The sequence below is a fragment of the Daphnia pulex genome, chromosome 11 (assembly GCF_021134715.1).
Source record: "Daphnia pulex isolate KAP4 chromosome 11, ASM2113471v1".
NCBI classification, from domain to species: Eukaryota; Metazoa; Arthropoda; class Branchiopoda; order Diplostraca; family Daphniidae; genus Daphnia; species Daphnia pulex.
In genome coordinates this window covers 140,851-165,749 of record NC_060027.1, presented here as the reverse complement: position 1 = coordinate 165,749, position 24,899 = coordinate 140,851, and the positions used below count along the sequence as shown (strand labels likewise).

At 42.0% G+C, this 24,899-nt stretch overlaps 9 protein-coding genes across 17 annotated transcripts; 4 read left to right on the top strand and 5 right to left on the bottom strand.

The window, feature by feature from the left end:
• Positions 1 to 1,302: 1,302 nt before the first annotated feature.
• On the top strand, positions 1,303 to 2,108 carry LOC124207157 (prismalin-14-like). Its single transcript, XM_046604480.1, has 3 exons — positions 1,303 to 1,418; positions 1,497 to 1,789; positions 1,866 to 2,108. The coding sequence occupies exons 1-3, from the start codon at positions 1,398 to 1,400 to the stop codon at positions 1,882 to 1,884; spliced, it is 333 nt and encodes a 110-aa protein (XP_046460436.1). The 5' UTR covers positions 1,303 to 1,397; the 3' UTR covers positions 1,885 to 2,108.
• Positions 2,109 to 2,506: 398 nt separating this feature from the next.
• Positions 2,507 to 3,344, top strand: LOC124207153 (prisilkin-39-like). Of its 2 annotated transcripts, none has more exons than XM_046604474.1 (3): positions 2,507 to 2,627; positions 2,715 to 3,019; positions 3,112 to 3,344. In XM_046604474.1, the coding sequence occupies exons 1-3, from the start codon at positions 2,604 to 2,606 to the stop codon at positions 3,128 to 3,130; spliced, it is 348 nt and encodes a 115-aa protein (XP_046460430.1). In that variant the 5' UTR covers positions 2,507 to 2,603; the 3' UTR covers positions 3,131 to 3,344. The 2 variants fall into 2 exon arrangements, with proteins under 2 accessions (XP_046460430.1, XP_046460429.1); XM_046604473.1 differs by having other exon boundaries at positions 3,109 to 3,344.
• A 957-nt stretch (positions 3,345 to 4,301) lies between these two features.
• Positions 4,302 to 5,618, top strand: LOC124207149. Its single transcript, XM_046604468.1, has 3 exons — positions 4,302 to 4,528; positions 4,709 to 4,822; positions 5,034 to 5,618. The coding sequence occupies exons 1-3, from the start codon at positions 4,393 to 4,395 to the stop codon at positions 5,195 to 5,197; spliced, it is 414 nt and encodes a 137-aa protein (XP_046460424.1). The 5' UTR covers positions 4,302 to 4,392; the 3' UTR covers positions 5,198 to 5,618.
• Positions 5,619 to 5,763: 145 nt separating this feature from the next.
• Positions 5,764 to 6,212, bottom strand: LOC124207152. The gene is made up of 2 exons (XM_046604472.1): positions 6,152 to 6,212; positions 5,764 to 6,084 (listed from the first exon to the last, which is right to left on the bottom strand). The coding sequence occupies exons 1-2, from the start codon at positions 6,182 to 6,184 to the stop codon at positions 5,764 to 5,766; spliced, it is 354 nt and encodes a 117-aa protein (XP_046460428.1). The 5' UTR covers positions 6,185 to 6,212.
• A 2,858-nt stretch (positions 6,213 to 9,070) lies between these two features.
• Positions 9,071 to 11,470, bottom strand: LOC124207147 (glycine-rich cell wall structural protein-like). Of its 2 annotated transcripts, XM_046604467.1 has the most exons (5): positions 11,408 to 11,470; positions 11,135 to 11,270; positions 9,823 to 11,061; positions 9,665 to 9,737; positions 9,071 to 9,559 (listed from the first exon to the last, which is right to left on the bottom strand). In XM_046604467.1, exons 1-3 carry the CDS (start codon positions 11,423 to 11,425, stop codon positions 10,832 to 10,834), a joined length of 384 nt encoding a protein of 127 aa, XP_046460423.1. In that variant the 5' UTR covers positions 11,426 to 11,470; the 3' UTR covers positions 9,071 to 9,559; positions 9,665 to 9,737; positions 9,823 to 10,831. The 2 variants fall into 2 exon arrangements, with proteins under 2 accessions (XP_046460423.1, XP_046460422.1); XM_046604466.1 differs by lacking the exons at positions 11,135 to 11,270; positions 11,408 to 11,470 and having other exon boundaries at positions 9,823 to 9,911.
• A 417-nt stretch (positions 11,471 to 11,887) lies between these two features.
• Positions 11,888 to 20,485, bottom strand: LOC124207144. Of its 4 annotated transcripts, none has more exons than XM_046604456.1 (3): positions 20,395 to 20,466; positions 12,605 to 12,683; positions 11,888 to 12,498 (listed from the first exon to the last, which is right to left on the bottom strand). In XM_046604456.1, exons 1-3 carry the CDS (start codon positions 20,404 to 20,406, stop codon positions 11,999 to 12,001), a joined length of 591 nt encoding a protein of 196 aa, XP_046460412.1. In that variant the 5' UTR covers positions 20,407 to 20,466; the 3' UTR covers positions 11,888 to 11,998. The 4 variants fall into 4 exon arrangements, with proteins under 4 accessions (XP_046460412.1, XP_046460411.1, XP_046460413.1 ...); XM_046604455.1 differs by lacking the exon at positions 20,395 to 20,466 and adding an exon at positions 12,755 to 12,846; XM_046604457.1 differs by lacking the exons at positions 11,888 to 12,498; positions 12,605 to 12,683 and adding exons at positions 19,038 to 20,173; positions 20,246 to 20,321 and having other exon boundaries at positions 20,395 to 20,485.
• LOC124207146 (histidine-rich protein PFHRP-II-like) lies at positions 13,736 to 22,352 on the top strand. Of its 4 annotated transcripts, none has more exons than XM_046604465.1 (4): positions 13,736 to 13,830; positions 13,906 to 13,981; positions 21,840 to 21,880; positions 21,917 to 22,352. In XM_046604465.1, the coding sequence occupies exons 1-4, from the start codon at positions 13,819 to 13,821 to the stop codon at positions 22,202 to 22,204; spliced, it is 417 nt and encodes a 138-aa protein (XP_046460421.1). In that variant the 5' UTR covers positions 13,736 to 13,818; the 3' UTR covers positions 22,205 to 22,352. The 4 variants fall into 4 exon arrangements, with proteins under 4 accessions (XP_046460421.1, XP_046460419.1, XP_046460420.1 ...); XM_046604464.1 differs by lacking the exons at positions 13,736 to 13,830; positions 13,906 to 13,981 and adding exons at positions 21,437 to 21,573; positions 21,659 to 21,734; XM_046604463.1 differs by having other exon boundaries at positions 21,840 to 22,352.
• On the bottom strand, positions 17,469 to 18,391 carry LOC124207151. The gene is made up of 3 exons (XM_046604470.1): positions 18,245 to 18,391; positions 18,097 to 18,172; positions 17,469 to 17,994 (listed from the first exon to the last, which is right to left on the bottom strand). Exons 1-3 carry the CDS (start codon positions 18,254 to 18,256, stop codon positions 17,696 to 17,698), a joined length of 387 nt encoding a protein of 128 aa, XP_046460426.1. The 5' UTR covers positions 18,257 to 18,391; the 3' UTR covers positions 17,469 to 17,695.
• Positions 22,353 to 23,479: 1,127 nt separating the features above from the next.
• LOC124207165 (neuropeptide-like protein 29) lies at positions 23,480 to 24,002 on the bottom strand. The gene is made up of 3 exons (XM_046604492.1): positions 23,919 to 24,002; positions 23,777 to 23,855; positions 23,480 to 23,690 (listed from the first exon to the last, which is right to left on the bottom strand). Exons 1-3 carry the CDS (start codon positions 23,940 to 23,942, stop codon positions 23,551 to 23,553), a joined length of 243 nt encoding a protein of 80 aa, XP_046460448.1. The 5' UTR covers positions 23,943 to 24,002; the 3' UTR covers positions 23,480 to 23,550.
• Positions 24,003 to 24,899: the final 897 nt, after the last annotated feature.

The following is a 24,899-nucleotide window of genomic DNA, read 5'->3' as shown; positions in this document are numbered from 1 at the left end:
ACATTTAATTGCGATTCAAACGCGCCCGAGAGGTTCATTGTTGGCCGTTATTATATTCGGATTGTGCTGATCTAACCACAATCCATTTTTCACTTTCACGCTAGCTGTCATCCAGTCGTGTAACATTCTTCTCTCTTACACTTCCGCGTCCTGCTTGAACTTGATTGTCGGAGAGTTTTGATAACGGCCGCCAAATTCTGATCACATACTAGGAAATACGACGATTCGATTAAAGCCGATATATTAAGAAAGCAACTTGCAATTCGTCTATCGTTATTCATTTTAATATAATAATATAACGTCGTTCAAGTAATCAATCATGTCCACCGGCACGCTGCTGTTTTCATTCGCGACACGAATTCAAATCGCATTATGAATAAGGTTCCGCTAGAAGAAAAAAGTGTCGATTCACGATGACTCGACAGGAATTTCGAATGAATCCAATTCAATTTGCTCGCCAATTAAATGTCAAGGATGATGGCGAGCTCTTAATCAATCGCATAGATGCTGCTGTCGAATTATTCGATTCACGTCTATTGGCGTATACCTTTGGCGAACCCAATTTTTAGAAAAATACTATCAATGCCATGGCCAATAGGGAATAGACGAATAGTATTTTATACCAAGTCCCTCGCAAAGATGTCCATCTCTTTAAATCAGGTGATGAAATATTTTTTTTTTATTTTTTTTATTATTGCCTGCGGATGATCGAGAAAAGTGGGTCGTCTCTAGACTGTACAGCAGGTAAAGTAAGTACTGTTAAAGCTCTCAACTGATGGCTGTCCATCCGGAACACTTGTTGGGTTTACCTGGCCGCGTCTTGGGTTTTTCCCCCTGATGGATCTTTTCGGCAAAGAATAATATAAAGCCGGAAAGTCCCTTTTCCCCCCCTCTAGACAATATTTGATGAAGCTCTTTCAGTTGGCCATTTTTCGGTAGTGATGTAACCAATGAAAGTCGCATGTCGTCATGTATACTATGTACAATGTCTCTAATTCATACTAGTCATCTGAAAAGGTTTATGGGTTTATGTCCTTTTGTATATGTAAGCCATTTCTATTTCAAGGTGACTTTCTGTATACAGTTCCGTGTGCTGGGGTCGTTGCTCTCGAGCCGCTGGAAAGGTGCGCAATCATCAAACAACATCATCAATTCCAATTGACTTGCGTGTAAGATGCTGCTGATTCTCTGCCGTTCATCCAATTCCCACACTGACGTCATTTCGGTGTGACTCTTTGCGTGCAAAACTTGAAAGTCATTCTCGATCAGCATTACCAGCAGACGAAAGTTGGCCAGCACGTACTGAAGTATAAATAAGGCCAGCAGTTGCGGACATTTAACGACATTGCACTTTGCTCATCGCATCAAGACTGAACCATAGCATCGCAGGTGATCAAATGGCTCGCAATCTCGTACTGGTAAGTCGTTTTCATTTTATGCCATTTTATTATGAGTTAGTGATAGAATTGTAACGTGATTTTCTATTGCATTTCAAGATCTTGCTCCTTGTTGTGATGGCTGCAGCATTTTGCGCTGCCCAGCAGTACGTTGAGGTCCCAGTTAAAGATGAAAGAGGAATCGATCATCCGACTGCAGCAGCTGACGTTGATTTAGACGATTCGGTAACATCCAACGGACGAACTAAACGCCACCGACCGTTCCTGGCGGGATTGCTGGTCGGCTCCGCACTCCGTCGCCCATATTACGGCGGCTATGGCGGAGGCTATGGCGGAGGCTACGGCGGATACGGACATTATCCGAATTATTATGGAGGATATGGTGGCTACGGGTACCAATTGAATTAATTTGAAACAATCCTCAAAGTGAATTTTTAAATAAAACAATATGCTATTTGTAAACAACAGGGGCCATTACTATGGCTAAACTATTCAAGGAAAACGCCTGAGATGATTGACTCGGCTGCAGAATATTATACGGACCCGTCATCATATTACCGAACAAGTTTTTTCCCCAGCAGGTCCTTTGGCTAAACATTTCTCTGACAACCCTTTTATTACTGTTCATTCACCCCTGAATGAATTATCTTATTACTGTTATTAGACTGTTGCTGTTATTCATAATTATACACTAATTATTGTTGACCAAAACTAAAGGAGTTGAGTTATTACGTTATGCCGGAGAGCCTTTTGAATTTCAGGTGGCGCTCGTGTTCTTGTTTATACAACGAGGGGAATTTCAAGGTGACCTACAGTCCGTTCCTTTTGGAATTGTGCACAATGTAAACCGCACACACACAAAAAATAAATAAGAGTGCGTGATGGAACGAACGAAATTGTTATGGAAACATTTCCTCATTCTCCCTAATATACCCGATGGGAATGTCATTGGCTTCATGGAAATTCACAAGTTACCAGAGCATTATTATAAACCACCTTCTTCTTTATCTCTCTTTTGAAACGAAAAACTTCCTCCTCCTCCTGAGTGTCCTAGCAATCTCCTCCATCCAGTGTTGCTTTTATTCGAGGAGGGCAAAAGTCCGCCTTCCGGGTGTCTAAGCAACCACAGGTATAAAAGGCTAGAACGCCAAGCGGACACTATCGCAGTCGGCCGGCAGTCAGCGAACGAAAAGCAAACCCGCCAATATGTCTCGCTCTCTTTTCTTCTTGGTAAGTTTTTGAGTTCAATTTTCTAGTTGGAAATTATTCCTTCCAAGAAATTGTCGTTTAATTGAATGGGAATATTACGTATAATAGGTCGGCTTGTCTGTGGTGGTGTATTGCGCTGCCCAGCAGGTGATTGATGTAGTGCCATTGGAAGCCGACGCTGCCGGAGTTCCAGTCAATCCACAACTTCCGACTCTTGTCGCATCCGATGACTCGGTCGCAACTGTTGATGCTGGACGACCCAAACGCCAATTCGGACTCGGTTTCTTGCTCGGGTCGGCCTTAGGAGGAGGCTACGGCTATGGGTACGGTCGTCCTTATGGCTACGGAGGATATGGGGGTTATGGGCATGGGTATGGACACCACCACCACCATCATCATGGTCATCGTTATGGGTAACTTATTTTTGCTGATTACACTTTAATTTACCTGTCAATAATTGAATGACGACTATAATTCAATTTGTCTATATTTTTCTTATGAGCAGTTACGGGTATGGAAGGTAAAGAGGCTCGATAAATATTCCTGCCCGATTTCGATCCTGTTGACGAAATTTGACTCACCTGAAGAAGACGAAATTCCAGCTAGTTTGGACATTGATTGGCTTCACACATAATTATTTTATTTGCGCATTTACCTTTTTTTTTTACTAATTGATGTACCGTTCCCCCATTTCTTTAATACAACGTTATGTTCGTTTCAGCAAAACAAAAACAAAAACAAAAACAAAATTGTTATTATTCAATTTTATGAAATTAATTCGATTTACACAATCTCCCTTTAATAATGGATTCCAACGGCCGAACAACAATTTTCGTTCCAAATTTCTGTTGGAATTTGAATGATATCTACAAAGTTAATGGGTATTTTACCGGCTTAAAGCATAAAGAGTAATAATGGCATAAATGCGATTTGTCTTTCTTTTCGATAATAATTCTAGAATTATTTCATCCATAAAAGTACTCGTTTTCTTTTTTTAAATTGGCGCTCTTATATTATGTAACACTATTCTGCTAGGGGCAATGCAACCTCGCCTCCTTTTTCTACGAAACTATTTTATTGTAATGGAGTACTTTGTCGGTGTCGGGCGTGTCGGTCCCCCAGCTCTTATTCTTGACAGATGTTTAAAAAAAAAGTGTTGTGGATTCCTATTTCTGACGTGACTTGGCTATGTGCCAAACGTTATTTGGTGTCTAGTTCAACCGACTGTGTGTGCAGATATGAATAAAAAGTCGTCGCGTGAATCATTTGCATATCTTCAAATCAGGTAGGAAATGTCATTCCATGTCAGTTTTGTCCTTGTTATTAGAATGTCGGCTATTTCTTTTCGTAAAAGGGGGTGTTTTTGCGGGGTTCTTTTCTTTTCTTTCAAGGTTACGCAATGGACAACGCTAGTCGATTTTTGTTTGTTTGTTTTTTTTTTTTTTTTGTTTTTTTTGTTTTTTTTTGGGGGGGGGGGTCTTACCGGGGAATTACATAACGAAACAGAAATAATATTAGACTTCAACTAAATCTTATTTCTTCAACTTATTAATTGGTTATTCCCTTATCGTATTTGAGTGGTTTGGATTTTGAGGGGAGAGTTTCATTTATTTTTACTTCTAATTTCAATCGATATCGATCGATATATCGTTATATCGTAATCATGCTAATTAGAATAAAATGTGTCGTCTGCTTTACAGTTTTGAGACTACGAAGCACGAAACACGAAGTATAAGCCCACAAAGTTTGAGATTATAAAGAAAACGGAACGGTAACTCTTTTGAAAATGTACGTGGCTACACGAAATGAAAGAAAACCCCAAAACAATAAATCAAATTACGAAAATGTGATCGTCTCGTGTGATGTGTCTGTGGTGTCGAGTTATTTCTCAAGCAATGCTCTCGACTCGATGTTTTTGGCGGGTAAATAAAACTAAGAATAGAAATGCAACGGTTATATGAGAGCTTAAACAGTAAAGTTAAATCTGTTCTAAATTTTGAGTAATGTTAGTTCCTGAATAGCATTTATCATGTAATTGCCCTGTCGCTGCATGAAAGTTTGTCTGTACTATGTTCTAATTTCTAACCCTTTTCTTTTTGCAGATTCAAGGCCAGAGCCAGTCATCGTAACCACCCAACAGCCACCCATCATGCAAGTTTTGCTTGTGCAGGTGTTAACCTGCCGTCAGCAACAATCTCAGGATCACCGCTTGCCAGGTAATGATTTCATTCTTTACTTTTATTGACCTGTGACCTACTAGAATCTTTAATGCTGCATTACCTGCACCAATGCAGTGTATTACATGTCAACCTTTAAATCTCCCATTTATTAACAATTCGTGTTTACCCAGTGTCTCATTTTCAACTCTCCTGACTGGTTGTTTCTGTCGAATCATTTTTAATTACTCATTTTCTATTTATTACTTAGATAAAAAGCATCCAATTGGATTGGAAGAACTACGATGTCACGGATCTCTCCTTTTCCCCTTCCTTTCAATGTTCTCGTGTATGCCCATGAGAGTGTGGGTGTATTCACGAGGACACCCTTTTTACCCTTATCCCGTCCTGGTGCCATTGAACTCTTCCAGCTGATGGATGGAGCAACTGTGGATGCCTGGCTGTTTTTCCCAGGCACAAAGGTAGGACACAATTGATCTGTTCTTCCTTTTTGACAATGTTTGGTGGCGTTGATTTTAAATCGATATGTAGTCACGGAGTATGTTTATTCCTGTGAGCTAGCCAGCTAGGCGTTTGACTGCAACTGTTTTTCCCTCTCCGTTTTTGTTTTTTTCTCAGTAAGGTTTCACTAGAAATCTCACGTGTCGACTGCAGATCAGGCCTGTTTTTTTATTTTGTAACTCACAACTTTCTCTGTGGGTAAACTATTACATTCGAAAACATTTGAACTTTAAGCACTTGAAGCAAAAGTGCAACAAGACTATTTTTTTAACCAAGAGGAACCTGCCGCCACACAGGTACCTCCTCGTTACGCTGCTCCACCTTTGCTCCGCTTTGCTCTTTTTTTTTTTTTTTTTTTAAACGGATGGCCGTAAATAGGGTACACGATTGAGGGTTTCTGTTTGGTCTCGAAAATGTGTTGATTGAAACATTTGGTTTTTCTCACAATTTATTTCCCCAAGCGACACGATTTGCTGCATTTATTCTTCTTGGTGAAAAACGATGACGACAGTCTGGGCCTGTCTGTGCGACGCAGCAACAGCGGTAGGAGGAGGATGAGGAGGGTAGTAAGGGGCTGGTCGAATCCAATAGGCGTTCACTTGGGAACTGTGACCGTTCAATACTGGCCGTCTGTAATAGTGGCGTCGGGCGTTGGTCGAGACGTAAGACGACGGAGCCTCTTTGAAGGGGGTCGTGTCGAAGATCGGGACTTTGGGAGATTCCAGGTTGTTGTAAGTCCACGAATCGTCCGCCGAGTAACACGGAAGGGTCGCACTTTTCACAGCGACCACTGAAACCAACTACAAATGTTTTCTTTCTTTTTTAATTGAATCAACGTGCCTTGGTTGATTTCTTTGATTGACTTACCATTAACACAAACGGGCAGCAGCACGACGTCATCTCAGTTGTAGCGTTGCGCAAGTGTCGAATCCGAGTGCTGGAATCTGTTTGCTTAGAATCGACTCTTTATAAGAAGAATCAAGGCAGAGAAAGTTGGTGGATAAAATCAGGGCAAACTCTTATCTGGGAGGCTGAAAACAAACGAGCTGAGAAAGAATTGATTTGGGCAATTAACACTATCTGGCTCTCTCGAGGCGGACCGAACGACGTACGTTTGCACAAATTCGCCGTTTAATTGTATGGGATAAACGAAGGGAAATGCGGAAACCCGCAACATGATTCATAGAATGTAGGGCATCTCGTGTAGAGGAAAGTGTAAATTAGAGTCGTACAAGGGTGTGATTTGTTGAACGCGAGAAATGAACTGGCTGATTGAGCCCACCGCGATGCAGCTGTTTCATGAGGAGAATTAAATGCTCTTATTATTGGTTTTCCTCTTGTGACGAAATTTAGAGCACTGCGCATTTTAACAACTTCTGGGTGATCAGAACCGTTTTGCTCTTTGGCATTTGAATTTTTCTTTTGTCGTTTAAACAGTTGCCAACTTTCTCCACACTTTGATTTACCTCATTTCAGTCGGATCCTAATAGAGACAACTAACTCAAATGGTCTAAATTAACAATTACATTTTTTAAAAGTGATTTACTCCATTTAATGTCATTTAAAGTTTCGTAATCGATCTTGAGGGGGGGTTGACGGATGTACAGATCCGGTGTGATGAAAATAAAAGTCAAGCAAAGCCACCGCCCGATGAATGAAAAGACGCGCCCATTTTTAATTGGCGAAAGTCGAATACAGTCTGTACACTGGAGCCTGTAGGGATCGTTGCGTCACCTTGACATGTCGAAATAATCCGGGAATAATATGGTGGCAATCAATTGCGCACGAGATTCAGCCTATGATTTATTTTTATGGGCATTTTTTCCTTGTTTCGTACTCTGATGATTTCCCCCCACTCCTCCTACGCAGAATATGGGTCCTATAACAGGCGGCCGCTGAGTGTTGACTCTTCAGTATCAATCGAATATTGTATAAAAGTCCAGCAGGATCAGGCAACTTATCGGTCTGCATTCAGAAATGAATTTTTCACTTTCAGAACTCAAGGTACACTTAATTATTAACAGTTAACGTTTTATCGGGTCTGGTCCAATCGTTTTTCTTTTTTTCTTGAAATTGTCCAGTGGCGACTGTTTGCCGTTTTGTTGGTTTTCCAGGCGTTGGCCGTCATGGAAACGGAACGCGGTTACGTCGTCGACGCCGTTCCTTTCCGAATCAGTAAGTGAAACTGATGGCATTTCTTCGTGAAGTCGAATAAGAAATGGCATTAGATGACTGTGTTGACGTTTGTTTGCGTGTAGGGAGACCATACGGTTACAGGGGTCGACCGATGGCCGTCGGCAATCCGTACGGGAATTCTAACAAACGTCCCACACGTCCGGATGAAGAGTACCAGTACGGGCCCGACGAAATACCTTACATTTATTACAGTTAATCGCGACGGCAATTAATTTTTCAAAAATTCAGCGTCAAGGAAAGGAACACTTAATTGACTGGAATTTGCGTTTTCGTCTTGTATCCACCAGCACGGACCACACTGTTTATTAATTGTCCGATTGACTCGCATCGGTTCATCAAATAGTTGAAACCTTACGGACTGCTGTGCTCACTCGATTCCTACTTGTCCACTTTTCTTTTTTGGGTTTTCACATCTGTTGAACTTGACCGTTTCATTGTTGTGAAGACGTCAATGCTGCCCGATCTTTTATTTTTTGTTGATTACATTCTTTGTTGAATGGATATCAATCGCGTAACTTTCACGCTTGTTGCGCCGCTGTGGCCCCACTTGTAGGCTTGTTGAAAATAAATGTTAAATTCGCTTTCTACAAATATAAAAAAAATAATGTTAAGCTCTGGAGACCCTTGAATGGGTTGGTCTAAAGTCAAATTTTGACATGGCTTTTATGGATTATTTTTGTGATACTTTTTGCCATGTTGTAGAGCCACAGGATGTGGGAAAAACCCGGTGCCATAATTGAGATGCGCTTTCCATCGAGGGTCAAAGGGGGGGGGGGCAACAGCCAATAATACCTGACAGGGATTCACTCCATCATGTTGCCTCGCTACGTAAATGGAAGTATACACGATAGTCGATAGGAGAAGAGGGAAAGTTTCGTCTACAGTTTTGCTCCAAGGATGCGCCAACATCTGTGGCGAGGAATACTACGTCGAAAATTAAAAATGGTGTCACGTCCACCAACAGCTGAGCAGAGTTGCACTATTAGAGCATCGTCCTGCCTAATAGGGATAGGAACCAGGGCCCTTTTCTCTCGTACCGTAACAGCGATTCTGGGCCAAAAGACTGCTGGTCTTTTAAATGTTTAAATGGAAATGGAATTGTTGTGAATCAGCCGACTCGATTTCGGTTTGCGGGAAGGCCGAGCTGGATGCAAATGCAGAAACAGTGGGGCGCGCCGTAGGACTTTATTCTCTCTGATGTAGAGCAAGCGAATACATTTCGTGTCGATGATCGACTTCTAATAAAAATTCTTTCACTTTTACAAGACTCGAAATTTCAAACGTTTGTCATCGAGTTCCGCTCGGTCGAAAATTTCGAATTGACGAAAAAACTAACGGGATAACGGCGACAATTATGCGGTGAGAAATAACTCTAATAATTAACCAACAGTTTGTCAAATTGAAAGTCGAAATATTTGTTCCGTCAATTTTACCCAAACGATCGTCGACATCGTTCAGATCGCCATTTCAGTCCACGAATTTAATTAGTTCCAAACCAACGATGAGACATCCTAGTCAGGCTATTTGACTAAAACCCTTAATATATAACCAACTCTTTTCTCGAACAATGAAACAACATGTACAAGTACATAATCTGCATTAATTTGTTGTCGTATTTAGCAAAACTGGTTAGTTTTTAACACGAATCAACACAAAAAGAAATACAAATGAAAAGTGGATATCGTCAGAGAAGGGAGGCCGGGTTCGACGGTGACAACATGTCAAGAACTTGAGCGCTGGACTAGCCGACAACGGGTTTCTTGGGAGCATTCCAGATAACTTTGGGCTGCCTAGGCTTTACACGAACTGGGGCATGAAGGCCCACAGCTGGGTCACCCTGTGGTACATGAATCGGTGCGGTGGCTCCGGCTTTGATGGTTCCCTCTTTTGTTGCGATGGCTCCTTTCTTGTGCTCCTTGGTGGCAGCTTTCGCTTCACGGGGCCGTCTGTTGATGGGCTCGTGATGTTTCTTTCCATCCTTCACCCTTTTGACGTGGTGAGAGTGGGCGGCAGCGGATTTTTCAGCAGCAGCGTGATGATCCTCCGAAGCGTGTTCAGATTCTTCATCCATTTCGGAAACTAAACAATGCGAATAAACAAGAATCACCCAAACATAATAGTAAATACAAACTACAGCGGGAAATAACGACACAAATAATGAAAGACGATAAAATCAGATTTTACCATGTTCCTCCGGTGCTGGATTGGCTGTCGTCGTGAAGACGACCATGGCCACCATAGCCAAAATGCTCAATACCTACAGTTGACATAATTTGCGAAATGATTGAATTTCTTTTGACCATATGAATTGAAAAAGACAAAATGAAGCTATTAACTTTTACCTTAAAGTTCATGATGAGAATTCAGCGAGTGTATTAAACTGTTTGAAGATCAGAAAATATCTGTGACATTCACTCGCAAATACGGCTGCTTTTATAGTCGAATATTGGCCATTGTGAATCATTACGACTGACGTGGCTATTGACTATTGGCATTTGAACGACACGTCCAGAAATCTCGATTTCCACAGGTGTTAATGGTTTCAAATTATAGTCGCGTCAACTAAACCTGTGCAAGAACACGATTGCGAATAAAATGATCCCATCATCAAATATCTCGAACGTGACTTTGGATTAATTTGCGCAATTGAATTCGATCAGTTGGCCACCCAAGAGCGACATCCGATTACGGTTCACTTGTGCTATTTCAGGATTTATTTGGTTTGAACTGGTTTCTACTGGATTAATCCGGCGTTTAATGTTAGTTAAGGGAAATAAAAAAGCCGATTTCAACGTACGCCAATATGACACCCCCAAAGCGAAGGCGTAGTAGTTGTAATATTATACAGAAATGACTTCATAATTCTTGAAAAAAGATTGGCTAATTCATCTGATATCGCAACTTTAAAATCTGAAATGGACACGGTCAAATATAAAACGCATTCAAGTTTCTGTAAGTCCCAATTCCATTGAAAAAACTGAGAGTAAGGTGATCTCATAGCAAAATCTGATTGCTGGATGCTTCCGGCCGCAAAGCTCCAGTTGACGACGTTATGTGTTGACTACCTTTTATAAGGTCCGTTGTAAAGAATAGCCAACCCAATTCAATGAAACAATAGACAGTGAAATATAAATCCGAGCTAGGAGAAATGTGATAATGTTTTGATTTATTTGGTCAATGTGCGTTTGCATAGTTTTTAATATCAGACATTGTTGCGTTCGGTATCACATTGCGGTGAAATTGTGCTGAGTATAAACGGGACAGGCGATTAAAGTCATAATTGGCGACTATGGGAAAAATGAAATGGGAATTTTGAACAGTAGAATTAATGGGATTTCGTGGGAGTGATGATCAGTGATGATGATGTCCGCCGCCGTAGTATCCTTGGTTGTATCCACCATAGTGTCCACCGTATCCACCATATCCTCCGTGCCCATGTCCTTCATATCCGTGCCCACCTCCGTGCCCATGTCCACCATACCCTCCGTGCCCATGACCACCTTCATATCCGTGCCCACCCCCGTGACCACCTTCATACCCGTGTCCTCCGCCGTGATGTTCACCGCCGTGTCCGCCGTGACCTGTTATCCGCATTGAAAAGATTTCAATAATTACAATTCAAACAGTCAATTAGATATAACCGAATGGACTTACCGTGTCCTCCTCCTCCCAACAGACTGCCCAGAATAGCGCCGAGAATCTGCCGCTTGTCACGGGGTGCGCTCGGCACTGCGGCGGCCTCGGCGTTTGCTACGGCGGCCAACACGCCCAGCACCAGACACAAGCTCAACTGTTGACAATAAATGTAGGAAGAAACAATTAAAAACAAAGAAATAATCCATGCGTATCATCCAGTGCACCATCACTTTGCTGCTAAATCCAAAATTTGAAATCCTTGTTGAACTGCGAATGTTTTTTTAAACTTACCAAATTTGAACGACTCATGTTGTTGTTGTTGTTGACTTTTCCGTTGGTTAGACGATGGTCGAATGATGCAGACAACAGAGTGGGCCTCGGCATTTTATACCTTTTCGAAAGCCAAGGTAAAGTAGGCGGGTATCTATCGGATTAGATGGAAGAGAAAGTTTTTCAGGGATGCGGCGGCTGCATAATCGCAGTTAACCTCCTTCTTTGATTTCTGGGGGGAAACCCACGGCATTGAACAACAAGAATTTCAACTGCATTTCCTTCTTTATTTTATAAATATCACCTTGCCAATTTGTCTTGTTCCCTTGACGTGCAAGGTGGGAAAACCCTGAAAAATGTCATCAATCTGTCCAATGGTCTCAAGGAGGGAAAAGGCAGAATTGGCGAGTTAATAATGGTATAAATTGGCGTCGAGTTTATTAGTCGGGTAATATAAAATCAGGAAGAAATGAAAACGACGCAAGAACAGCCTCCGTTATCTCTGATGCAATTGATTATATATTGAGAGAAGCAAGTAAAACAGATCGTCATCGACATCACAGCAAACGAAATGAAACGTAAATCAGTACCCGTCAAATCGAATACTGATGATTACAACAATTCTTCGACGGCGACGATTGGCTCGACTGCGAGTAAGGACACTATTTCCACAGTCGGAAGAGAAATGGGTTCCGTGGCGGGAACAGGAACTGCTGGTTCGACTAACACAAGAGGAGCGGCATCGACCGCCTCCACTACAGCAGTTTCGACGCCTGCAAGGTTAGTCATTTCCATGGCCGCAACGAGAGCTGGATCGGCTGCCGCAGGGGTAGCTTCGACCGCTTCCAGGGTTGTAGGTTTCTCATCAATGTCAAGAGGAGCTGCTACCTTGATGGCGGGTTTAAAGTTTTTCAGCCATTTGCTGAAATCGAACTGAATGACTTTGTCATCGTCGTCTCTTTTGGTTTTCACCGTTTCCTTCACGGATTCATTTTCTTCCTTCATCTTCCTGGTGTGGTGGTAATGAGTTCGGGTGAAGTTGCGTCTCTCAGCCGCAACATGCTTCTTCCATCCGCGTTCCGATTTCTTGTGGTGGTGGGCCATTTCCGTAACTGCAATGCAAAGAAATATTAAGGGTCACTCTATCATAGTAACAACTCATCGTGAGAGATTAATACGGCACAAATAATAATACAAGAAGTTAAAATCAGATTTTACCATGTTCCTCCGGTGCTGCTGGATTGGCTGTCGTCGTGAGGACGCAAACCAAGACGACCAACGCCAAGATGCTAAATACCTGCAGGTGACATTTGCAAAATGATTGAAATTATTACGACCACAATTTAAAAATGAATGTGTAACTTTTACCTTGAAACTCATGATGAGAGATTTTCAGCGAGTGCAAACTGTTTGAAGATCAGAACAATCTGCGACATGAATTGGCAAGTACATCGGCTTTTTATAGCGGGTCAATTGTAGAACTGAAATGGCGCGTTTTGAAATGGCCAATCGCTAGTTGACAACGACGACATACGTTTCGAGCTATTTGGCTTCATGTTGTTGCTCGTACTCCTCGACCTGTATTCCCTGTAAAATAAAAATAGTTCGAAAAACGTGACTTTTAGAATTTGGCAGATATCGGACTGAATGCGTCACTGATCACTGCTGCGTACAGCATTTCTTCATTCAAAAGATTAGCCTTGTTCAGAGACATAAGATGCGCATAAGGGATACAACCGGAGCATTGCGGCCGGAAGCATCCAGCGATCAGATTTCGCTATGAGATCATCCAGTAGTTTTCTTTCTTTTTTTTCGATGGAATTGGGACTTACAGAGACCTGAATGCGTTTTATATTTGACCGTGTCCATTTCAGATTTTAAAGTTGCGATATCAGATGAATTGGCCAATCTTATTTCAAGAACTTTGATATGTCATTTATGTTGTATAATATTACAACTACTACGCCATCGCGGGGGAGGGGGGCGTCCTATTGTCGTACGTTAAAATAGCCTAGTTATTATTTACCCTAACTAACATTAAACGCCGGATTAATCCAGTAGAAACCAGTTGAAACCAAATAAATCCTGAAATAGCACAAGTGAACTGTAATCGGATGTCGTTCTGGGTGGCCAACTGATCGAATTCAATTGCGCAAATTAATCCAAAGTCACGTTCGAGATATTTGACGATGGGGTCGATGTATTCGCAATCCTGTTCTTTCGCAGGAATAGTTGACGCGACTATAATTTGAAACCATTAACACCTGTGGAAATCGAGATTTCTCGACGTGTCGTTCAATTGCCAATAGCCAACAGCCACGTCAGTTTTAATTCACGATGTTTCGACTGAAAAAGCAGCCGTATTTGCGAATGAATGTCACAGATATTTTCTGATCTTCAAACAGTTTAATACACTCGCTGAACTCTTCATCATGAAATTTAAGGTAAAAGTCGATTCCTTTTTTGAAATTGTGGCCGTATAAGAAATTCAATCATTATTTTGCAAATGTTACATGCAGGTGTTTAGCATCTTGGCTATGGTGGCCCTGGTTTTTGTCTTCACGACAACAGCCAATCCAGCACCGGAGGAACATGGTAAAATCTGGTTTAAACTTCTCATCATTATTTGGGTCGTTATTTCCAGCGGTGGTTTGTGTTACTATTATATTTGGGTGATTCTTGTTTATTCGCACTGTATAGTTTCCGAAATGGTCCAAAAATCTGAACACGCTTCGAAGGATCATCACGCTGCTGCTGGAAAAGCCGCTTCCTCCCACTCTTATCACGTCAAAAGGGTGAAGGGCGGAAAGAAACGCGAGCCCATCAGACGTTCCCGTGAAGCGAAAGCTGCCCCCCTGCAGGAGCACCCGAAAGGAATCATCGCACTAAAACAAGAAGACTCAGTAATGGGTGTACCCATCAAACTTAGTATAGGTATAAGGCAAGAAATGAAGAAACCTTATCAATTTGTCCGGAGAACAGCTTTGGTGACCCAGTCAACTATCAATTAAAATCGCCTATTCCAGTGCTAAAGTTCTTGACATGTTGTCACCGTCGAACCCGTCTTCCTCCTCTGACGATCCACTTTTCATTTTTATTATTCCTTCTTGTGTTGATTCGTGTTAAAAACTAACCAGTTTTGCTAAATACGACAACAATTTAATGCAGATTATGTACTTGCACGTTTTGTTTAATTGTGAGAGGAAATTGTTGGTGAAATGAGGTTATAGTTAAATATTAGCCAGGCTCAGATATCCCATTGTTGGTTTGGTTGCCGTTTGAACTAATTAAATACAAGAACTGAAATGGGTTGAATTGACGAAACAAATATTAATATCATCAATTTCTTATGACAAACTGTTGGTTAATTATTAGAGTTATTTCTCACCGAATAATTGTCGCCGTTATCCCATTAGTTTTTTCGTCAATTCCAAATTATTGACCGAGCGGAACTCGACGAAAAGCGTTTGAAATTTGAATCTTATAAAAGCGGGAGAATTTTGATTAGAAGTCGATCATCGACCCGAGGTGAATTTTGGCTACGCGACAGTCCGCTTCTGTACATATCGAACGTGTTAAAACAATCGCAACGACAAAGTTGCACGTTTCCTGCTGGCCTTTTATTCCTCTTACTTTGCTCGTGGGTATACAGTTACTCTCAATGTACAAGTGCGAGGTAATATAATACGCATGCGAATGGCGGTGTCCAACAACATTGTAGTCATTAGTCAATATTGGTCAATCAATTTGTTTTTCAAATTGATTATACTATTAGAGTTTCCTATTCGAGCTGAGGGAGGCTTTAGTGCGTCATGTACAGATCCGGTGTGATGGAATAAAAAGTCAAGCGAAGCCAAGTCGACGGACAAGACACGTACCCTTTTTTAATTGGCAAATGAATGTCGAAAGTTTAATATGTTTAACATGTCTGTGCGCTGCAGCCTGTACGGATCGTTGCGACGTTGCGTCACCTTGACATGGCGAAATAATCCGGGGAGTATGCAAGGTGAATAACAATGCGAATAACAAAAAGGTGGCAATCAACGACGCACGAGATTGATCCTACGATTCGTTTTCATGAAGAATTTGTCCTTGTTCCGGACTCTGATGATTTTCTTCCTCCTGCGTACATTCACGGCGGGTCCTATAAACGGGCGGCCCTTTGACTGTTGACTCTTCAGTATCAATCGAATATTCTAACAAAATCCAACAGGATCAGGCAACATATCGGGTGCGCATTTCAAAATGAATTTTTCACTTTCAGAACTCAAGGTATATTTCAATGTTAAAGGTTAACGTCTTTTATCGGGTCTCGTCCAATCATTTTTCTTTTTCTTGAAATTGCCCAGTGGCGACTGTTTGCCCTTTTGCTGGTTTTCCAGGCGTTGGCCGTCATGGAAACGGAACGCGGTTACGTCGTCGACGCCTTTCATTTCCGTATCAGTAAGTGAAAGCGACTGGGTTCAAGGCAAAGGAATGGCATCAGGATGCGCTAATCAATTAATATTTGCGTTCGGTTGCGTGTCTAGGGAGACCATACGGCTATTACAGGGGTCGACCGATGGCGGTCGTCCACCGCCAATCGTACTGGAATTCTATCAAACGACCCGCTCATCCGGATGAAGAGTACCAGTACGGCCCTGACGAAATCCCCTACATCTATTACAGTTAATCGCGGCGGTAATGAATTTTCTATAAAATCCGGCGACCAGGAAAGGAACGCTTTGTTGAATGGAATTTGCGTTTTCTTCTTGTATCCAGGAGTCGTTGAATTCAAGTGTGGCGATGTAATTTTAATTGTTGGATTGATTCGCAACAAAATCAAACAGTTGAAACCTTATTGATTGCTGTTGCTCACTCGATTCATTTTCGATTCACTTGTCCGCTTTTCTTTATGGTCTTCACATCGATTGAACTTGATCGTTTCATCGCTGTGAAGACGCCCAATCTTTTTTATTTTTTGGTTGATTTCATTCCTTGTTGAGTGGCTATCAATTGCGTTGGCTTTGACTCTCTCACGCTTGTTGCATGTCGCCCGCTGTGGCCCCACTTGTTATTGGCTGTTGAAAATAAATATTGAATTGATATTCACAAATACTATGTAAGCAATTTGGCTCTGGAGACCCTCGAATGGGTTTGTCCAAAGTCTCATTTTGACATGGTCTTTATAGATTATTTTTGGGATACTTTTTGCCATGTTTTAGAGCCCCAGGATGTGGGAAAAACCCTGTGCCATAATTGAGATGCGCTTTCCATCGAGGGTCAAAGGGGGGGGGGCAACAGCCAATAATACCTGGCAGGGATTCACTCCATCATGTTGCCTCGCTACGTAAATGGAAGTATACACTATATGGGTTAACAGGAGAGGAGGGAAAGTTTGGTCTACAGTTTTGCTCCAAGGATGCGCTAACATCTATGGCGAGGAATACTACGTCGAAAATTAAAAATGGTGTCACGTCCACCAACAGCTGAGCAGAGTGGCGCTATTATAGCATCGTCCTGCAGCCTAGGGATAGGAACCAGGGCCCTTCTCTCTCGTACCGTAACAGTGATTCTGGGCCAAAAGACTGCTGGTCTTTTAAATGTTTAAATTGAAATGGAATTGTTGTTAATCAGCCGACTCGATTTCGGTTTGTGAGAAGGTCGAACTGGATGCAAATGCAGTAGCCGTGGGGCGCGCCGTAGGACTTTATTCTCTCTGATGTAGAGCAAGCGAATACATATCGTGTCGATGATCGACATCTAATCAAAATTCTTTCACTTTTACAAGACTCAAAATTTCAAACGTTTGTCATCGAGTTCCGCTCGGTTGATAATTTGAACTTGACGAAAATACTAACGGCGACAATTATGCGGTGAGAAATAACTCTAATAATTAACCAACAGTTTGTCAAATTGATGGTCTAAATATTTTTTCGTCAATTTTACCCAAACGATCGACATCGTTCAGATCGCCATTTCAGTCCTCGAATTTAATTAGATCCAAACCAACGATGAGACATCATAGTCAGGCTATTTGACTAAAACCCTTAACATTTAACCAACTCTTTTCTCTAACAATGAAACAACACGTACAAGTACATAATCTGCAGTAATTTTGTTGTCGTATTTAGCAAAACTGGTTAGTTTTTAACACGAATCAACACAAGAAGAAATAATAAAAATGAAAAGTGGATCGTCAGAGGAGGAAGGCCGGGTTCGACGGTGAAGAAGATGTTGAACTTGAGCGCTGGACTAGCCGACAAAGGGTTTTTTTGCGCTGCCTAGCGCTAGGCTTCTTATAGGACAAACTTCTAGGGCCAACAGCTCTTAACCACACCACCCACCCGCAGCACCCTTTCCACACCACCCACCCGCACCCTGTGGTGCCTGGATCGGTGCGGTGGCTCCGGCTTTGATGGGTGTTGCCTGTTTTGGTGCGATGACTCCTTTCGGTTGCGCCTGCTGGGGGGCAGCTTTCACTCCACGGGGATGTCTGTTGATGGGCTCGTGATGTTTCTTTCCGTCCTTTACCCTTTTGACGTGGTGAGAGTGGGCGGCAGCGGCTTTTCCAGCAGCAGCGTGATGATCCTTCGAAGCGTGTTCAGATTCTTCATCCATTTCGGAAGCTATACAATGCGAATAAACAAGAATCACCCAAATATAATAGTAACACAAACAACCGCGGGAAATAACGACACAAATAATAAGACGTTCAAATCAGATTTTACCATGTTCCTCCGGTGCTGCTGGATTGGCTGTCGTCGTGAAGACGACCATGGCCACCATAGCCAAAATGCTCAATACCTGCAGTTGTTGCAAAATAATGATTGAATTTCTTATACGGCCACAATTTCAAAAAACGGAATCGACTTTTACCTTAAAGTTCATGATGAGAATTCAACGAGTGTATTAAACTGTTTGAAGATCAGGAAATATCTGTGACAATCACTCGCAAATACGGCGGCTTTTACAGTCCAAACATCGTGAATTACACCTGACGTGGCTGTTGGCTATTGGCAATTGAACGACAAGTCTAGAAATCTCGATTTCCACAGGTGTTAATGGTTTCAAATTATAGCCGCGTCAACTAAACCTGCGAAAGAACACGATTGCGAATAAAATGATCCCATCGTCAAATATCTCGAACGTGACTTTGGATTATTTTGCGCAATTGAATTCGATCAGTTGGCCACCCAAGAGCGACATCCGATTACGGTTCACTTGTGCTATTTCGGGATTTATTTGGTTTCAACTGGTTTCTACTTGATTAATCCGGCGGTTAATGTTAGTTTAGGTAAATAAAAAAGCCGATTTCAACGTACGCCAATATGACACCCCCTAAGCGATGGCGTTAGTACTTGTAATATTATACAAAAATGACTTCATAATTCTTGAAAAAAGATTGGCCAATTCATCTGATATCGTAGCTTTAAAATCTGAAATGGACACGGTCAAATATAAAACGCATTCAGGTCTCTGTAAGTTCTTATTCCATCGAAAAAACTACCGGACGATCTCATAGCGAAATTTGATCGCTGGATGCTTCCGGCCGCAAAGCTCCAGTTGACGACTTTATGTGTTGACGACCTTATATAAGGTCCATTGTAAAGAATAGCCAACCCAATTCAATGAAACAATAGACAGTGAAATAAAAATCCGAGCTAGGAGAAACGTGATAATGTTTTGATTTATTTGGTCAATGTGCGTTTGCATAGTTTTGAATATCAGAAATTGTCGCGTTCGGTATCACATTGCGGTGAAATTGTGCTGAGTATAAACGGGACAGGCGATTAAAGTCATAATTGGCGACTATGGGAAAAATGAAATGGGAATTTCGAACGGGAATTAATGGGATTTCGTGGGAGTGATGATCAGTGATGATGATGTCCGCCGCCGTAGTATCCTTGGTTGTATCCACCATAGTTTCCACCATGTCCACCATATCCTTCGTGCCCATGTTCTTCATATCCGTGCCCAACTCCGTGCCCATGTCCTCCGCCCTGAAAAAATGTCATCAATCTGTCCAATGGTCTCAAGGGGGGAAAAGGCAGAAAGACAGCCGAGTTCATTAGTCGGTTAATATAAAATCAGGAAGAAGTAAAAAAAGACACAAGAACAGCCTCCTTATCTCTGATGCAATTGATTATATATTGAGAGAAGCAAGTAGTAGGCCTACATAGATGGCCATCAAAATCATAACAAACGAAATGAAACGCATAACTCAGTCGACCATCGAATACTGATGATTACAAAAATGATTCGACGGTGCTGGCAATTGCCTCGACTGTGATAGCGGCCTCGTCATTCCACCATCTCATCCGGTTCTCCACCACCACCATGGGTGAGGAGGCGGAACGGGAGCCAGTTCGCCTCCCACAGCAGGGGAATCGGGATCAACCACCTCCACTACAACAGACTCGAGTTCTTCCTGGCTCGAAAGTTCCTCGGCCGGAACGGGAGCTGCTGGATCAACTGCCTCAAGGGTAGCAACATCTTCGATGGTTGCTAGGACAGTGGGTTCCCCATCAGCGGGATCAAGAGGAACAGCTACCTTGATGGCGGGTTTTAAGTTTTTCCACCACTTGCCGAAATTGAACTGAAAGACTTTGTCGTCGGCGTCTCTTTTGGTTTTCACCGTTTCCTTCACGGATTCATTTTCTTCCTTCATTTTCCTGGCGTGGTGGTAATGAGTTTGGGTGGCGATGCGTCTCTCAGCCGCAACATGCTTCTTCCATCCGCGTTCCGATTTCTTGTGGTGGTGGGCCATTTCCGTAGCTGCAATGCAAAGAAATATCAAGGGTCGCTCTATCATAGTAACAACTCATCGTGAGAGATTAATACGACACAAATAATTCAAACGTTCAAATCTGATTTTACCATGTTCCTCCGGTGCTGGATCGGCTGTCGTGGTGAGGACGCAAACCAGGACGACCAATGCCAAGATGCTCAATACCTGCAGGTAACATTTGCAAAATGATTGCAATTATTACGACCACAATTTAAAAATGAATGTCTATAACTTTTACCTTGAAACTCATGATGAAATTTTCAGCGAGTGCAAACTGTTCAAAGACTAGAACAATCTACGACATGAACTGGCGAGTACATCGGCTTTTTATAGCGGGTCAATTGTAGAACTGAAATGGCGCGTTTTGAAATGGCCAATCGCTACTTGACAACGACGACATACGTTTCGAGCTATTTGGTTTCATATTTGTAATTCGTACTCCGCGATCTGTACATCACCTGTCGAAATAGTTGGAACGTGACTTTTAATTTTGGCAGATATCGGACTCAACGATACTTGTTGGCTCTTTTTAGCAGTATTAGAATTAGCCATTAAAATTAATTCTTTGAGTGCTGACACCATATTTCAAATGTCGACATTTGAAATCGACATTGGGAATATACCCAATTGATCAATAGGGTACATGCCAATGCATCGATGATTACTGCTGCTGCGCACAGCCTTTCTTCATTCAGTTCACTCGAGTTACAACTGGAGCTTTGAGTCCGGAAGCATCCAGCGGTCAGATTTCGCTATGAGATCATCCAGTAGTTTTCTTTCTTTTTTTTCGATGGAATAAGAATTTACAGAGACCTGAATGCGTTTTATATTTGACCGTGTCCATTTCAGATTTTAAAGTTGCGATATCAGATGAATTGGCCAATCTTATTTCAAGAACTTTGATGTCATTTTTGTGTAATATTACAACTACTACGCCATCGCTTAGGGGGTGTCATATTGGCGTACGTTGAAATCGGCTTTTTATTTCCCTAAATTAACATTAAACGCCGGATTAATCCAGTAGAAACCAGTTCACACCAAATAAATCCCGAAATAGCGCAAGTGAACCGTAATCGGATGTCGTTCTGGGTGGCCAACTGATCGAATTCATTTGCGCAAATTAATCCAAAGTCACGTTCGAGATATTTGATGATGGGATCATTTTATTCGCAATCGTGTTCTTTCGCAGGTTTAGTTGACGCGACTATAATTTGAAACCATTAACACCTGTTGAAATCGAGATTTCTGGACGTGTCGTTCAATTGCCAATAGTCAATAGCCACGTCAGTTGTAATGATTCACGATGGCCAATATTCGACTATAAAAGCAGCCGTATTTGCGAGTGAATGTCACAGATATTTTCTGATCTTCAAACAGTTTAATACACTCGCTGAACATCTTCATCATGAACTTTAAGGTAAAAGTTAATAGCTTCATTTTGTCTTTTTCAATTCATATGGTCAAAAGAAATTCAATCATTTCGCAAATTATGTCAACTGTAGGTATTGAGCATTTTGGCTATGGTGGCCATGGTCGTCTTCACGACAACAGCCAATCCAGCAGCACCGGAGGATCATGGTAAAATCTGATTTTAACTTCTTGTATTATTTGTGTCGTTATTTCCCGCGGTGGTTTGTATTTACTATTATGTTTGGGTGATTCTTGTTTATTCGCATTGTATAGCTTCCGAAACTTTGGTCCAAAAATCTGAACACGCTTCGGAGGATCATCACGCTTCGGAGGATCATCACGCTTCGGAGGATCATCACGCTGCTGCTGGAAAATCCGCTGCCGCCCACTCTCACCACGTCAAAAGGGTAAAGGACGGAAAGAAACATCACGTGCCCATCAATAACAGACGCCCCCGTGAAGCGAAAGCTGCCACCAAGGAGCACAAGAAAGGAGCCATCGCAACAAAAGAGGGAACCATCAAAGCCGGAGCCACCGCACCGATCCAGGCACCACAGCATGCCCCAGCTGTGGGCGCTGCAAGTTTGGCCAATAAGCAGCCTAGCGCTAGGAAGCCCGGTAAACCTTTTATCGGCTAATCCAGCGCTCAAGTTCTTGAAATGTTGTCACCGTCGAACCCGGCCTTCCTCCTCTGACCATCCACTTTTCATTTGTATTTCTTCTTGTGTTGAGCGTGTTAAAAGCTAACCAGTTTTGCTAAATACGACAACAAATTACTGCAGATTATTTACTTGTACGTGTTGTTTCATTGTTAGAGAAAAGAGTTGGTTAAATGTTAAGGGTTTTAGTCCAATAGCCTGACTATAGGATGTCTCATCGTTGGTTTGGAACTAATTAAATTCGAGGACTGAAATGGCGGTCTGAACGATGTCGATCGTTTGGGTAAAATTGACGAAAGAAATATTAAGAACATCAATTTGACAAACTGTTGGTTAATTATTAGAGTTATTTCTCACCGCATAATTGTCGCCGTTTTTCCGTTAGTTTTTTCGTCAATTCGAAATTTTCGACCGAGTGGAACTCGACGACAAACGTTTGAAATTTTGAGTCTTGTAAAAGCGGCACCATTTTTATTAGATGTCGATCATCGACCCGAGGTGAACTTTGGCTACGCAACAGTCCGCTTCTCTACACGCCGTACGTGTTATAATAACTGCAACAACAGGTCCGTTCCAAATTTACCCGTTTCCTGGCCTTTTATTTCTATTACTTCGCCCGTGGGTATACAGCTGCTCTCAATGTACAAGTGCGAGGTAATATAATACGCATGCGAATGGCGGTGTCCAACAACATTGCAGTTATTGGCACCGAACGAACGAGGTGACTATTCAACAATGTCTCGCATTATTCTCTTGGTAAGTCGCCTCGTCCATCCTTTCCAACCATTCTTTCAAATTGGCAATCAAATCAGTTTGACGACAAATGTTTTCCAACACAGTTGGCCGTGTCGCTTGTCGTTTTCGGGTTCGTCGCTTGCGAAGAGGAAGAAGACCCGCTCACCAAATACATGCACTGCCTCTTTGTTGAAACGCCCTGCACCGAAGAACAAGTTGCCCAGTTGCAAATACAAGTGGCCGCTTTCGTGGCGACCATTGACGAGAAAGAGGCGATGGGATTGGGCGGATTCCCTGACCAGGTAGTAATTATTACCGCAAAAATCAACCGTGTTAGGCTTGAATGAAATTTTATTTCTCGGTCGACATTTGAACTTAGATAATGAACGAGACCACCAGCCCTTGAGTATAAGTGAGAGAAAAAATGGACGGAACAATTCAAAATTGGTATGAATATTTAAATGAAAAGACGTTGACCGTCTCACTGTACACAAAATGTTAAGAACAAATAAAAGTCGATTTGGGTGAGTGTTTGGTTTATTGAGGCTTGAATTCAGTCAAAAATGCCCGTGCGTTATTGAGTTGATTAACTAATAGATTTCGTCAGAACCTCCACCGTAACCGCCGTATCCTTGGTTGTATCCTTCGTAACTGTTGTATCCGCCATAATTGTCGTAGCCACCGTAACTGTCGTAGCCACCATAACTGTTATAACCACCGTATTGGTTTCCTGACCAAATTCAAGAAAAAAAAATGAAATGACAAATTTATTATTTTAAATGAAAGGGACTTTTGAAATCGAATTTGAAATCTGACCGTAGTATTGGCGCTTTTGACGAGGTGCGGCTTCAGCGACGCCGACCCAAATGGCCAGCAAGATGCACAAACTCATCACCTGCAATCAGACACAAATAATTGAATGAACTCATTTACATTTGTCGAAATCGATTTGGCTCACCAGAATATTAATTGAGCGACTCATGCTGATGAATCTGTTTGCTGCTTTTGACGATTGTCGAGTGAGGCCGGATGGGTTTTTCCCTTTTTATACTCGCGTCCAAGTGAAAAAAGACTCCCAAGGCAACGAAGGAGGGACCGACAGTATGGTCAAACTGTACACATTAGCCTTTTTGTTTGTTTTCTTTTTTTTTCCAGGAGAAGAAAGAATTGCGGTGGAGCCTGTCAAAAGCTCATAAGTTCATAAAGATCATTATTATTCACTCTATAGACGTACGGGTAATAGTTACGTAGTCCAAATTGAATGAACCGCGACCAAAAGAATTACATTTTCTATCGTTTGCCTTGTTCTTATAGCTCAGTCTCCGACAATGAAAGCTCATCTTTTATAGAACAAAATGGTCAGTCCAATTTTATTGTAGTATCCTAATCAAGATGTTCTCGATTTTCTCCAGCCTTACACGGAGCTCGGCTTTCAAGAAAAAGACAGCAACTGGTTCCAACTGGCCCAAACTGCTTTCCTGTATTCAGGTGGGCTCGGAAATTTTCTCTTCCACTAGCAGAAGGGCACCTTCATCGGATGGAACAGCCGTCGGCCAAAGGCTTTTCTTTTTATTCCTTCCCCCCTTTTTATATTTAAATGGGAAAAGCCAAGCGGCTGTGTGGCGGAGGAGGAAGCCACCGTGAAATCAAATATGGACGAATTATGTCGTCGTCGCCCAGCTATGACGCAACGCGCTAAGGTTGTTGGAACCATAAGGATGTAATTCTTTTGCTCATCAGCTCTTTTGCTGGTTTCAATCTTTTAGACGGACGCGCTAACATCTTGAATATCTGAATTGGTAAACTGCGGTCCTTTTTTATATGCACGTATTTTTAATTATTTAACTAAAGACACTCGGGTTAACTTCAAGGTGGACGCAATCAAATCGCTGGGACGAATATTTCTGAGATTCCAGAATTATTGTTATTCAATTGGAGT

Excerpts from the sequence above, each read along its gene's own strand:
- LOC124207157 (XM_046604480.1), top strand. The coding sequence starts at position 1,398 with ATGGCTCGCAATCTCGTACTG. Across the intron at positions 1,419-1,496 it reads TGGCTCGCAATCTCGTACTG|ATCTTGCTCCTTGTTGTGAT; the intron begins GTAAGTCGTTTT and ends TTGCATTTCAAG.
- LOC124207153 (XM_046604473.1), top strand. The coding sequence starts at position 2,604 with ATGTCTCGCTCTCTTTTCTTCTTG. Across the intron at positions 2,628-2,714 it reads CTCGCTCTCTTTTCTTCTTG|GTCGGCTTGTCTGTGGTGGT; the intron begins GTAAGTTTTTGA and ends TACGTATAATAG. Across the intron at positions 3,020-3,108 it reads CATCATGGTCATCGTTATGG|CAGTTACGGGTATGGAAGGT; the intron begins GTAACTTATTTT and ends TTTTCTTATGAG.
- LOC124207149 (XM_046604468.1), top strand. The coding sequence starts at position 4,393 with ATGTACGTGGCTACACGAAATGAAAGAAAACCCCAAAACAATAAATCA. Across the intron at positions 4,529-4,708 it reads CGACTCGATGTTTTTGGCGG|ATTCAAGGCCAGAGCCAGTC; the intron begins GTAAATAAAACT and ends TTCTTTTTGCAG. Across the intron at positions 4,823-5,033 it reads TCAGGATCACCGCTTGCCAG|ATAAAAAGCATCCAATTGGA; the intron begins GTAATGATTTCA and ends TTTATTACTTAG.
- LOC124207152 (XM_046604472.1), bottom strand. The coding sequence starts at position 6,184 with ATGACGTCGTGCTGCTGCCCGTTTGTGTTAATG. Across the intron at positions 6,085-6,151 it reads GCTGCCCGTTTGTGTTAATG|TTGGTTTCAGTGGTCGCTGT; the intron begins GTAAGTCAATCA and ends AAACATTTGTAG.
- LOC124207147 (XM_046604466.1), bottom strand. Across the intron at positions 9,560-9,664 it reads TCCAGCACCGGAGGAACATG|TTTCCGAAATGGATGAAGAA; the intron begins GTAAAATCTGAT and ends CGCATTGTTTAG.
- LOC124207146 (XM_046604463.1), top strand. Across the intron at positions 13,982-21,839 it reads TCCAGCACCGGAGGAACATG|CTTCCGAAACTTTGGTCCAA; the intron begins GTAAAATCTGGT and ends CGCATTGTATAG.
- LOC124207151 (XM_046604470.1), bottom strand. Across the intron at positions 17,995-18,096 it reads AGCAGCACCGGAGGAACATG|CTTCCGAAATGGATGAAGAA; the intron begins GTAAAATCTGAT and ends CGCATTGTATAG.
- LOC124207144 (XM_046604456.1), bottom strand. Across the intron at positions 12,499-12,604 it reads AGCAGCACCGGAGGAACATG|TTACGGAAATGGCCCACCAC; the intron begins GTAAAATCTGAT and ends TTTGCATTGCAG.
- LOC124207165 (XM_046604492.1), bottom strand. The coding sequence starts at position 23,942 with ATGAGTCGCTCAATTAATATTCTG. Across the intron at positions 23,856-23,918 it reads GTCGCTCAATTAATATTCTG|GTGATGAGTTTGTGCATCTT; the intron begins GTGAGCCAAATC and ends GTCTGATTGCAG. Across the intron at positions 23,691-23,776 it reads TCAAAAGCGCCAATACTACG|GAAACCAATACGGTGGTTAT; the intron begins GTCAGATTTCAA and ends GAATTTGGTCAG.